The 12,764-nt window shown below is 45.7% G+C and overlaps 1 protein-coding gene across 1 annotated transcript; it reads right to left on the reverse strand.

Moving 5' to 3' along the window:
• Positions 1 to 6,979: 6,979 nt before the first annotated feature.
• Positions 6,980 to 10,517, reverse strand: LOC123444211 (protein PLASTID TRANSCRIPTIONALLY ACTIVE 16, chloroplastic). Its single transcript, XM_045120848.1, has 4 exons — positions 9,541 to 10,517; positions 9,381 to 9,449; positions 8,111 to 8,169; positions 6,980 to 7,581 (listed from the first exon to the last, which is right to left on the reverse strand). Exons 1-4 carry the CDS (start codon positions 10,408 to 10,410, stop codon positions 7,083 to 7,085), a joined length of 1,497 nt encoding a protein of 498 aa, XP_044976783.1. The 5' UTR covers positions 10,411 to 10,517; the 3' UTR covers positions 6,980 to 7,082.
• Positions 10,518 to 12,764: the final 2,247 nt, after the last annotated feature.

Here is a 12,764-nt window from a genome sequence, read left to right on the forward strand (position 1 = left end):
AAAGAAACCCGTTAAGGAACGTCGTTTTGACATCATCTGCCAGATTTCATAATCGAAAAATGCAACTATTGCTAACATGATTCAGATGGACTTAAACATCGCTACGGGTGAGAATATATCATTGTAGTCAACTCCTTGAACTTGTGAAAACCCCTTTGCCACAAGTCGAGCTTTATAAACGGTCACATTACTGTTCGCGTCCGTCTTCTTCTTAAAGATCCATTTGTTCTGAATAGCCTTTCGACCTTCAGGTAATACTTCCAAAGTCCATATTTGTTTTCATACATAGATCCTATCTCGGATTTCATGGCTTCTAACCATCTATTGGAATTTGGGCCCACCATTGCTTCTCCATAATTCGCAGGATCATTGTTGTCCAACAACATGATTGACAAGACATGATTCCCGTACCACTCAGGAGAAGTACGTGCTCTTGTCGACCTGCGAGGTCCGACAGCAACTTGATCTGAAGCTTCATGATCACCATCATTAGCTTCCTCTTCAACTGGTGTTGCCTCGATAGAAATTTCTTTCTGCCCTGCACCACCATCCTGTTGAAGTAGAGGTTCCACAACCTCATCAAGTTCTATATTCCTCCCACTCAATTCTTTCGAGAGAAACTCTTTCTCAAGAAAAGCTTCGTTCTTAGCGACAAACACTTTGCCCTCGGATCTGAGATAGAAGGTATACCCAACTGTCTCTATTGGGTAACCTGTGAAGACACACTTTTCCGCTTTGGCTTCCAGCTTTTCACGCTGAAGCTTTTTGAGATAAGCATCACATCCCCAAACTTTAAGAAACGACAACTTTGGCTTCTTGCCATACCACAGCTCATATGGTGTCGCCTCAAAATATTTTGATGGTGCCCTATTTAAAGTGAATGCAGTTGTCTCCAATGCATAGCCCCAAAATGATAATGTTAAATCGGTAAGAGACATCATAGAACGCACCATATCTAATAAAGTACGATTACGACGTTCGGACACACCATTGCGTTGTGGTGTTCCAGGTGGTGTCAACTGTGAAACAATTCCACATTGTCTCAAGTGAGCACCAAACTCGTAACTCAGATATTCACCTCCTCGATCACATCGTAGGAACTTGATCTTCTTGCTACAATGATTTTCAACTTCAGTCTGAAATTGCTTGAACTTTTCAAACTTTACAGACTTGTGCTTCATCAAGTAGATATAACCATACCTACTCAAGTCGTCAATGAAGGTGAGAAAATAACGATATCCGTTGTGCGCCTCTATGTTCATCGGTCCGCACACATCAGTATGTATGATCTCCAACAAGTCACTTGCACGCTCCATTGTTCTAGAGAACGGAGTCTTAGTCATCTTGCCCATGAGACATGGTTCGCATGTGTCAAGTGATTCAAAATCAAGTGACTCCAAAAGTCCATCAGCATGGAGTTTCTTCACGCGCTTTACACCAATATGACCTAAGCGGCAATGCCACAAGAAAGTGGTGCTATCATTATTAACTCTACATCTTTTGGTCTCAATGTTATGGACATGAGTGTCATCACAATCGAGATTCAATATGAACAAACCCCTCACATCGGGTGCATGACCATGAAAGATATTACTCATATAAATAGAACAACCATTATTCTATGACTTAAATAGTAACCGTCTCGCAATAAAAAAGATCCAGATATAATGTTCATGCTTAACGCAGGCACTAAATAACAATTATTTAAGTCCATCACTAATCCCGATGGTAACTGAAGTGAGAGCGTGCCGATCGCGATCGCATCAACCTTGAAACCATTTCCCACGTGCATCATCACTTCATCCTTCGCCAGTCTTCGTTTATTCCGGAGTTCCTGTTTCGAGTTGCAAATGTGAGCAACAGAACTGGTATCAAATACACACGCACTACTACGAGAGTTGGTGAGGTACACATCAATAACATGTATATCAAATATACTGTGTTTGGCATTGGTCGCCTTCTTATCGGCCAGATACTTGGGGCAGTTGCGTTTCTAGTGACCAGTCCCCTTGCAATAATAGCACTCAGTTTCCGAATTGGGTCCGGCCTTGGGTTTCTTCGTTAGAGGGGCAACAACTTTGCCACTCTTCTTGGAGTTATCCTTCTTGCCTTTGCCATATTTCTTGAAACTAGTGGTCTTATTGACCATCAACACTTGATGTTCTTTCTAGATTACAGACTCAACGACTTTCAGCATCGCAAATAACTAGCCGGGTGAATTATTCATCCCTTTCATGTTATAGTTCAACACGAAGCTCTTATAGCTAGGTGGAAGTCACTGAAGAATTCTGTCAGTGATATCTTCTTGCGGGAGTTCAATCCCCAGCTCAGCTAGACGGTTAGAGTATCCAGACATTCTGAGCACATGTTCACTGACAGACGAATTCTCCTTCATTTTGCAAGCATAGAACTTATCAGAGGTCTCATACCTCTCGATCCGGGTATTCTTCTCAAAGATAAACTTCAGCTCCTCGAACATCTCATATGCTCCATTACGTTCAAAACGTCTTTGAAGTCCCGGTTCTAAGCCATACAAAACTACACATTGAACTAGTGAGTAGTCATCCTTACGCACTTGCCAAGCGTTCAAAACGTCTTGGGTTTCCGTAGAGGGTGGTGCATCACCTAGCGCATCATCAAGGACATATTGCTTTTGGCCAGCAGTGAGGATAAGCCTCAGATTACGAGCCCAGTCAACAAAGTTGCTTCCATCATCTTTCATCTTAGCTTTCTCTAGGAACTATTAAAATTCAGGGTTTCTACTATGCGAGCCATTGATCTACAACATAAAATTTTGCAAAGATTACTTAGACTATGTTCAAGATAATTGAGTTTAGCTAATCATATTACTAATAAACTCCCACTCAAATAGACATCCCTCAGTCATTCGAGTGTCGCATGATCCAAATCACTAACTCAAGTACGATCATCACGTGAGTTGAGTATAGTTTCAGTGGTGAACATCTCCATGTTGATCATATCAACTATATGATTCATGCTCGACCTTTCGGTCTCTTGTGTTCCGAGGACATGCTTGTACATGCTAGGCTTGTCAAGTTTAACTCGAGTGTTCTGCGTGTGCAACTGTTTTGCACCCGTTGTATGTGAACGTTGAGTCTATCACACCCGATCATCACGTCGTGTCTCGAAACGATGAACTGTCGCAACGGTGCACAATCGGGGAGAACACAATTTTATCTTGAAATTTTAGTGAGGGATCACCTTATAATGCTACCGTCGTTCTAAGCAAAATAAGGTGCATAAAAGGATTAACATCACATGCAAATCAAAAGTGACATATATGGCCATGAACTTGTGCTTCTTGATCTCCATCACTTAAGCACCGGCATAATCTCCATCGGCACCGGCGCCACACCATGATCTCCATCATTGTGCTTCCATTGAGGTTGTCGCTCTATCTATGTTCTTACTACTAAAGCTATTGCCTAGCGATATAGCAAGAGCATCTGCAAGCGCAAAATAAATTTAAAAACAACCCTATGGCTCGTGCCGGTTGCCGTAGCATCGACGTGAAGTCGATATTTAACTATTACAACATGATCATCTCATACATCCAATATATCATATTATGTGTTTGGCCATATCACATCACAAGCATACCCTGCAAAAACGGGTTAGACGTCCTCTAATTTGTTGTTGCATGTTTTACGTGGCTGCTATGGGTATCTAGTATGATTGCATCTTACTTCCGCAAAGCCACAACGGTGATATGCAAATTGCTATTTAACCTTCTCCAAGGACTGCCTCGGTCAAATCCGATTCAACTAAAGTTGAAGAAAATAGACACCCTCCAGTCATCTTTATGCAACAAGTTGCATGTCAGTCGATGAAACCGGTCTCTCGTAAGCGTACGAGTAAAGTTGGTCCGGGCTGCTTCAATCCAACAATGTCATTGAATCAATGAAACACTAAGGAGGGTAGCAAATCGAACATCAACGCCCACAAACTTTTTTATTTTCTACTCGAGATATCATCTACGCATGAACCTAGCTCATGATGCCACTACTGGGGAACGTTGCATGGGAAATAAAAAAATTCCTACGCACACGAAGACCTATCATGGTGATGATCATCTACGAGAGGGAGATCAGATCCACATACCCTTGTAGATCGCTAAGCGGGAAGCGTTAAGAAACGCGGTTGATGTAGTGGAACGTCTTCGCGATCCAAATCATCACCGTCCCACAATCCGTCCCGATCTAGCGTTGAAGGGACCACAACTCCGCATTCAGCACACGTACAGCTCGATGACGATCTCCGCCTTCTTGATCCAGCAAGAGATTAAGAGGTAGTTGAACTATCCGTTAGCACGACGTCGTGGTGATGATGATGGTGGAGCTACTCCGGCAGGGCTTCGCCATGCCATATCGAACTAACTATGGGGTGTCACGAAGTAGTGGAGGGAGAGAGGGCTGCACAAAGGCTTGAGGTGCAAAAACTCTCTCAAACCTCCACTATATATAGGAGGAACCAAGGGGAGGGTGGATTGCCTCCTACTCCAAGGAGGAGGAGTCGGCCGAGCAAAGAGGGAGGAGTCCTCCTCCAATTCGGTTTGGTGGGGGACTCCTTCCCATCTTGTCCACCTCCTTCCTTCTCTTTTTATTCATTTTCCTTCTTTATTTTTGCCTTGGCTGAAATAGGATTATTGGGCTGGCCTCACCAGCCCACTAAGGGCTGGTGCGCCACCCATGGGCCTAATAGGTCCTCTCCCGTGGGTGGCCCCTACCGGTAAAACCCCGGAACCCATTCATCATTCCCGGTACTTTACCGGTAATGCCCGAAATCTTTTCGGAAGCCAAATGCAACAATCTATTTACCAATCTTCGTTTTCGGACCATTACGGAGACACTCATGATGTCCGGGATCTCATACGGGACTCCGAACAACATTCGGTTGCCAAAATCAATAATTCAACTATACCAAAAACGTCACCGAACCTTAAGTGTGCAGACCCTACGGGTTTGAGAACTAGGTAGACATGACCGAGACACTCTCTGGTCAATATCCAATAGCGGGACATGGACGTCCATATTGGATCCTACATATTCTACAAAGATCTTATCGGTTGAACCTCTATGTCAAGGATTCACTCAATCCCGTATATCATTCCCTTTGTCCTTCGGTATGTTACTTGCCCGAGATTCGATCGTCGGTATCGTCATACCTATTTCAATCTCATTACCGGCAAGTCTCTTTACTCGTTCCGTAATACAAGATCTCGTGGCTAACTCTTTAGTCACATTACTTGCAAGGCCTGTTTCTGATGTTGTATTACCGACTGGCCCCCGAGATACCTCTCCGTCACAGGGAGTGACAAATCCCAGTCTTGATCCATGCTAACTCAACGGACACCTTCGGAGATACCTGTAGAGCACCTTTATAGTAATCCAGTAACATTGCAACCTTTGATACACACAAGGTATTCCTCCGGTGTGAGTGAGTTACATGATCTCATGGTCATGGGAATGTATATTTGACATGCAGAAAACAATAGCAACAAAATGACACGATCATATGCTACGTTTATAGTTTAGGTCTTGTCCGTCACATCATTCTCCTAATGATGTGATCCCTTCATCAAATGACAACACTTGTCTATGGCTGGGAAACCTTAACCATCCTTGATCAACAAGCTAGTCAACTAGAGGCTCACTAGGGTCATTGTTTTGTCTATATATCCACACATGCATTTATGTTTCCATTCTATACAATTATAGCATGCATAATAAACGATTATCTTGAAACACGAAATATAATGATAACTATTTTATTATTGCCTCTAGGGCAAATTTCCAACATGACTTATTAATCGCGGGCATCGTCCATGGTAAAACCTTAGTCGAGCCCACCTGTAAGGTGCCATGTCAGCATATTATGGGCCCATATATGAAAAATGTTGATTGGTCAAACATGGTGGGTCGGTTGTTAGTGACTGGTGTATCATCATCGAAAACTATGATGAGGGACTGGCAGGTCGTATACTGTGACAGTACCAATGACTTTTTTTACGTCGTACAAGATAGCTTGGGCGAGGAATTTGCATTCGTTACTTAAGACATGATCTTGCATGACAGAGGAAGTGGTACCGTCAAGATTCTTTTTATGACGACACTTTACTGACGACGGGGGTGACGGATGAACAACATCACTAGTACATTTTTGGTGACGAAAAAGGGTTTTACGTGACACAAGTGAAACGTCAAAAACTAGAGCATATTTTTTAGTGGAGGTGATGGGATGGAGCCGGGTGTCGATGGTGGGAACGACGGAAGGAGCGTCGACATGCCCAGAGATGATGGAAAGGACAAAAATAATGAAAAAAAGATCGACTGAATTTCACCGGAGTTTGGCTTCGAGGTGTCGGCGAGGCGTGTGGTGACTAGCACAGCAAGGAGGGCTGGGCCATAGTGGATGTGGCCGAGCGGGGAAGAGTAGTGGGTGCGCATGAAGGCAAGTTATTTTACTTCATGGGACAAGGATTAGTATATTTAAGGATCGGGACGACGCAGAGGATAAATTATCCTTCTCTAACAGTTGTAAGGGGTTGGTTGGAGATGTTTTTACCCTTCCTTTTGGCATCACCTTCACCTAACTGTGACCATATTTATTTTATTTTGCAGAAACTATATTTAAATTTTACAAGCCAAGGTCATTGGTATAGTCTGATTCTGTGAGCTCCCTTTTCTTTTGGCTGCTTCACACAGCTCCCTTTTCTCACTCTAGATTTATGTCTCGCACACACACAAGAACTAGTGCAGTGAAGCTTTATTGATATAATATATCTCGTATACACCACAAGATTGTTGGTGCTGAATCAGCCAAACTCCACAAACCAAACGTTAGAGCTCATTGACTTAGCTCTAATTTCAAACCTACTCCATATAAGTGAATAATATCTGCAAAGCGGGGCCAACAAAACGAAGTCATGGCAAGTCTCTGACAGGGGGCAATGCACGTATACTGCAGAATATTGGATTCGACCGTTACCTCTTTAATTTATATTTATATTTCAGGATACAAAAGGGCCTTCACAAAAAGAAGAAGAAAAATTGCTGCGATGTTCAGTCCTCGTCCACAAAGATAGTCTCTTGCTTGAATAGCCCACCAAACACGGGCCTCACCTCCTTCTTGGGAGCCGGCTGCATTGTTGCCTGCTTCACCTTCTGTGCCACCGGCTTCACGACGGCCCTCTGCGGTGCCAGCTTCTTGGCCTTGGCCTGGCCTCTCACCGTGGCGATCTGGGCTCTTGGTTCCTCCTCGTCCGAGCCCCGTGCAGCCGCTCCTGCGGCTGCCAGCTGTGTGCTGAACTTGTCCCAGGAGAAATCAGTGCTAAGCTTAAGCCCTTTGGCTCTGGTCAGAAGGTTCTCCAGTGAGGCCTGCGCCTCGTTCACCGTACTTGTGACTGCCTCTTCTGAAGTCGTATCCTTCCCTTCGGTTTTGAGCTTACTGGTGGGTTCTTGTGCATCAGCAGCTCGCTGGGAGGCCAGGGCTTCCTCTTGTGCCCTCGCATTTGCAGCAGCTTCTTGGTACTCTTTTCTTCTAATGTCCTCGGGAATAGCTCTGAAGAGGGACATAAGAATAGTTTTTGAACTAGCAATACGAAGAATTGAATTCCATGAATTTAGAAAGTCATACGGTTGCCAAATGAACACTGAAGAGCATGGCTAATAATATACACCCTCCGTCCCAAAATAAGCGTCTCAACTTTAGTACACTTATTTTGGGATGGAGGGAATACTACCATTGGAAATACTCAGCAACACTTTCTACTCTTTGTTCCTTCCTCCATCGGGTTTTATAAGTCCACCTCGAATTTTGAGTTGAACTTTGTTCCAAAATTTCACTAATAAAATAATGAGTTATATGCCACAAAAACTACATTGCTGAATACTTTTTTTGGCACATAACTCGTACTATTTTGTTAGTTAAATTTGTGGTCAAATTTAGGCTCCAAATCCGAGAGGGATTTATAAATCCGGATGGAGGTAGTACAATATTAGAACGGTTGTTAAGGTGCCACATAAAAGGCTATCAATATCAAAGAATTCAAGAAAGAATTAGCCGGAGAAATTTTGGTTAGCCTACTCACGTCAGTGCCTCCACTGTGGGCTTGGATGTTCCCAAGGAGCTAGTTGAAACTTCCACAACCTGGAAACGAGAAATATCATTGCGGAAACCAAAGTTGAGTAAATAAGCACCCATACCTAAAACTAAATTTGAATTATAGGGTGTCCTTTCTGTCACCCTGCATAGCATCCAATGGTATACACAAACATGTGAATATAAGTTTTCAAGAGAAGCACATTCACAACCAACAAAGCCTGGTCAGAAACAAATAGGAATTAGGACTAAAAGTTCGACACGATGTCTTCACTATTAGGAATTTAGTTTAGCAGAATCTTACATCTTTCCTGAATAAAGAAGCATGTGCATAGCCAATTTTAAGTAGAAGCTGGGTGTATGCTTATTATGACTATATCCATTCGATGCTATATTTGAGTCAATAAATAATGTCCTTTAACGTAAAAAAATGTCCATAGCCAGATGGATAGAAAAGCTTAGATCCGTGTAAGGCTTCCGTTTTGAATGCCATGTACTCCGTATTCAGTGGTGATACAGTGCAGTAAAACTATTTGGTGATACAGTGTAGTAAAACTATTTGGTGGTCTACACATTTTTACTGCATGCATGGTTTTAATATGACATATACTTTTGTTTTAAACGACAAAGTGAGCATGTTCATAATTTGTTCGCCACACTTTTACGACATGACAATACAAAATTTACTGTTGATGTAAGCAAAGGTGGGTGGTTCATTGGTCTCAGAAGCCGTTGTTCTATCTGAAACGCAGAATAAGAATTTTGCGCTCTCGCTTAGAATAGCGCCACCTATGTTTGTTCTACTGCAATTGGTGGCGGGATAATTATTTTACAGTATTTTTGAATTGCCTTCGCTTCACTACTTGTTCTGCCTCAGAATGATGCATTGTGCCTCATCAGACATAAACTCGAAAGCAGTGCACCATTTTTACTGCCCAAAGTATGCAGTCAGTACAAATGATTGTGAAATTAGAACAATAGTGCAAAACTGGGATGCGGTGCAAAATTGTGCTGCAAGGTAATGTATACTGCATGATCTTTTCTGCATATTTTCCATGTTTCTATCAATAACACCTTTCATGAAATTTGATAACCAAACAGTCGATGTAAGGAAACGGATTCTAGTTAAGCATGAAAATCCCATGCGATGGTACTAATAGATAGAGTTCCTCATGAAACTATGACAGAACCCTGGATTGAATTGCCTATCAAAAAACAAATAAGGAATGTCTTTGTGTGTGAAGTTTCAGTATCAGTACCTTGTTCTCTGCGATCTCAATGTTGGAGAAAACATCAGCCACAAGGGAAGCAATCTGCAACTTGGACACCTACCACAACACACAAATCAATGCATATAATTACAGTCAACAACACAAACCTTCATGTGGGCTGCATTGCACTATCACAGCTTTAAACTACCTTGCCAGTGTCGGTGGAGGAAGTCGCCGTGCTGGACGAACCCTCTTTGGCCAGGACCAGCCCATATGAGCTCTCAGGGTCGTAGTCCTCAGTGAGTGACGCCTTGACTAGCGTGTAGTTGACATCGGTCTCCACCACCTTGGCCAAAAATTCACTTAGCGGCAGAGTCTGCGCGCGGGAGAACAGGTTCGAGAAAAAAGACGTGAACCCATTAAGCACACTGTTCGTGGAAGCTCCATTGACGCCACCGGCGCCCTCGTCGTAAACCACCACGACATGTGCCACGCCGGCGAGATCCGCAGCCTGCACTACCCGGAGCGCATCTTCGGTAGTGACCGGTCCGCCCTCTAATCCCTTCTCGACCGGGCCGACTGTGATCACCACCTTGGCCGCTGGGCCGATGGACTTGGCAATCGCCTCAGTGTCATCGAAATCCGACTTCACCGCGTTGAGCCGGCGTGCCTCCGCGGGTGAAATGAGTCTGTACGCGGCGGCAAGCCGGGCCAACTCCTGCGCCGACTCGAGGTCTGGAACCCCGGCGCGCACGGCGAAACCTTGCCGCAGCAGCGTCTGTGCAATGCGGACACCCGTCTGCCCCGTGGCGCCCGCGACGAACACCGTCTGTTGGTCCTTCTTTCCCCTCCCACCAGCAAACAGCGAGCCTGTTCCCGGCGAGGGGAAGGCCGGTATCAGTGACTTGGCGTCCGTAAACTTGCCGCTGAAGTCGACAAAGAAGGGATTCTTCTTGGCCTCCTCATCGGCCCCAGGCTTGCCGCCGCCGACGCGGCAGAGAAAGGATGGGGCGCGGCGCCGGAGTGGTGAGGATAAGGGGCGGAAGGAAGGGGGGTTGGAGGTGAGCGCGGGCGGCATGGCGGGCTGTCAGGCTGGCGTCACGAGGTCGAACAGGTGGTGGGCATGGGCGCCGTGAGATGAGGAAGAGGTGGCGATGGGTAGCGCGCGCTGGGGATGGCATGTCTGGATTGGGGGAGGTGGAGAAGGAGCCTATCGCGGGAGGCCATGTAGGCCACCCTTTATCTCCTTCGCGGGGAATCGCTGGCCGTCAGCACGCGCCACGTCCATATCCTCGGACCCACAGCGAAGATCGCATGTTTTTTACTCAAACCAGGTTCATAATACTAGAATCTTTGATTAAAAAATGGCTTATAATAGATCAGTGAAATTATTAGGTCCCATCGAACAAAATTGGTTACAAATTTACTAAAATTGTTTTTTAACACAGTACAGAATCAAACACTAATCTCTACTATTAAAGGGATCTGCCGTCGTGATGGTTCGACCCACAGATCCCCTCGCTAGCACTTGCGTTCCACCGATTTTTTCCCACCGATTTTTTCCCCATCCCTCCAAAAACCAATCCGGTTCACATGAAAAAAAACACCCTCTACCTCCCCACCTCGTGGTCAAAACAAAATGGTTGACATCAAACACACCCACGCACGCACGCCTCGAACGAATCCTTCGTAAAAGAATCGGCCTCGTCCCACGTCAGACCTCCCTTCCACCTCTCCTCCCTTCCCGCTCTATTGAAAAATCAACGCAAAAAAACCCAGGAAACTAGCAGATCAACCCGCCCGGCGCCCCCACGACCCCCACCCACATCCCGCCCCACAACTCCCACCCACATCCCGTCACCAAACTCTGCCACACCGGAGCATATCGTCTGCGCAGCGGCTGTACCGCCCACTTCTCCTCCTCCCTTCGATGCCTCCCATTCGTGTCCTCCGCGCAAATCCCCCGCGCAGATTCGACGGTGGTGATGCCTATGTCGAGCGGCTCGGCTGCGAGCGGGGGCGCGGTGAGGTCGGCCGGGGAGAGCACGGAGGACATGAAGTCGCCAAAGGTGGCCTTGGCCGGAACGAGGGCGAGCTCGCGGCGCGTGTACGCACCGTCCGAGCCCGGGATGGGGCGAGGCGTCGTGGCAGGCCTTGGCGTTTGCGCCGAAGGAGCCGGGAATGGGCGTGAGGCATCACGGTGGAGGACGATAAGGCGGTCGGCGTGCTTGCTTTGGCCGATGCGTCGGGGCGGAGGATGATATGGTGGCCGGCATGCTCACTTCCGGGGATGGAGGGCCGCCTCGCCGGGGCTCGGGCGGAGCAGCATGGCGTCGGGCCATTGCCGGTGGTGCCACGGCCAGGCGGTGGTTTGGCGGGCGACACAGAGGAGGTGTTGTCCTCGACCCAGCGACCAGTGCAGGTTCGTTCCTCCTTCAATTTTCTTTCACATCCAAGCAATTAGAGAATCTAGGGGAGGTTGTGTTGGCGCCGCCGACGATTGGATAGAGGGGTGGTGGCAGCGATGTCGTGGTTGAAGGCGGGGAGGCACTTGAAGGGATGTACTTCTGCTTTAGGGAGAGAGAGGTGGCATGTTGGGCGCTGCTGCTTGAGAGATAGAGATAGGTGAGGAAGAGAGAGAGAGAGCACAACGATGAGAGATAGAGAGCAGAGAGAGACGCTAATTGACACATATTTAGATAGAGGACTTGCTGGATCTGTTGTTGGCGCTGCTGATATATAGAGAGAGAACAGAGGAGAGATAGGGGTTCGATGCTGATTTGCTCTTATGGAGAAAACCAAGAGAGATAGGTGAGGAAGAGAGAGAAAGCAGAGAGATGATAGAGAGAGGGGGAGGGAGGGACAGTGATTGTTGCACATTTTGATAGATGTATGGTGCTTCTTGTATGACGTATGATGCTACTAGATAATGCACATTTAGATAGAGAATAGAGATGTAGCTTGTTACTGATTGTTGTTGTTATTGCTAGAGTCTCATCAATCAATCTGTATCTAATAATAATAAGTAACAATTTATATCTAGATAATTTGCATCTGTTATCAAGGGAAAAGACATCACTGAATCCTTTGGATTCTAATTGCAAGGTTAAATAATTTTGAGTGTGTTCTAACTCTCTGGGATAATCTACAGTTATCTGGCTCATCGTCATGCCGCAAGTTTCCGAGTCTCATCGTTCTACCAACTGTGCAGTCTGTCCGTACTCCATAAGCCATCGTACAATCTAGTTGTTCTACCAACGTCGTTCTACCAACATCGATGGACTGCCCATGCTCCATGTGAGGTATGCCTGATCTCATGCACATCTAAATCTGGCTTTGTCATTTTGAAAAAGACATATCTTTCATGTGTGTCTGCAACCGCAATTGTTGTCATCATAATCTTGCCGATATACAGCCAGTCTGCACTCTTTA

The sequence above is a fragment of the Hordeum vulgare genome, chromosome 3H (assembly GCF_904849725.1).
Source record: "Hordeum vulgare subsp. vulgare chromosome 3H, MorexV3_pseudomolecules_assembly, whole genome shotgun sequence".
NCBI classification, from domain to species: domain Eukaryota; kingdom Viridiplantae; phylum Streptophyta; class Magnoliopsida; order Poales; family Poaceae; genus Hordeum; species Hordeum vulgare.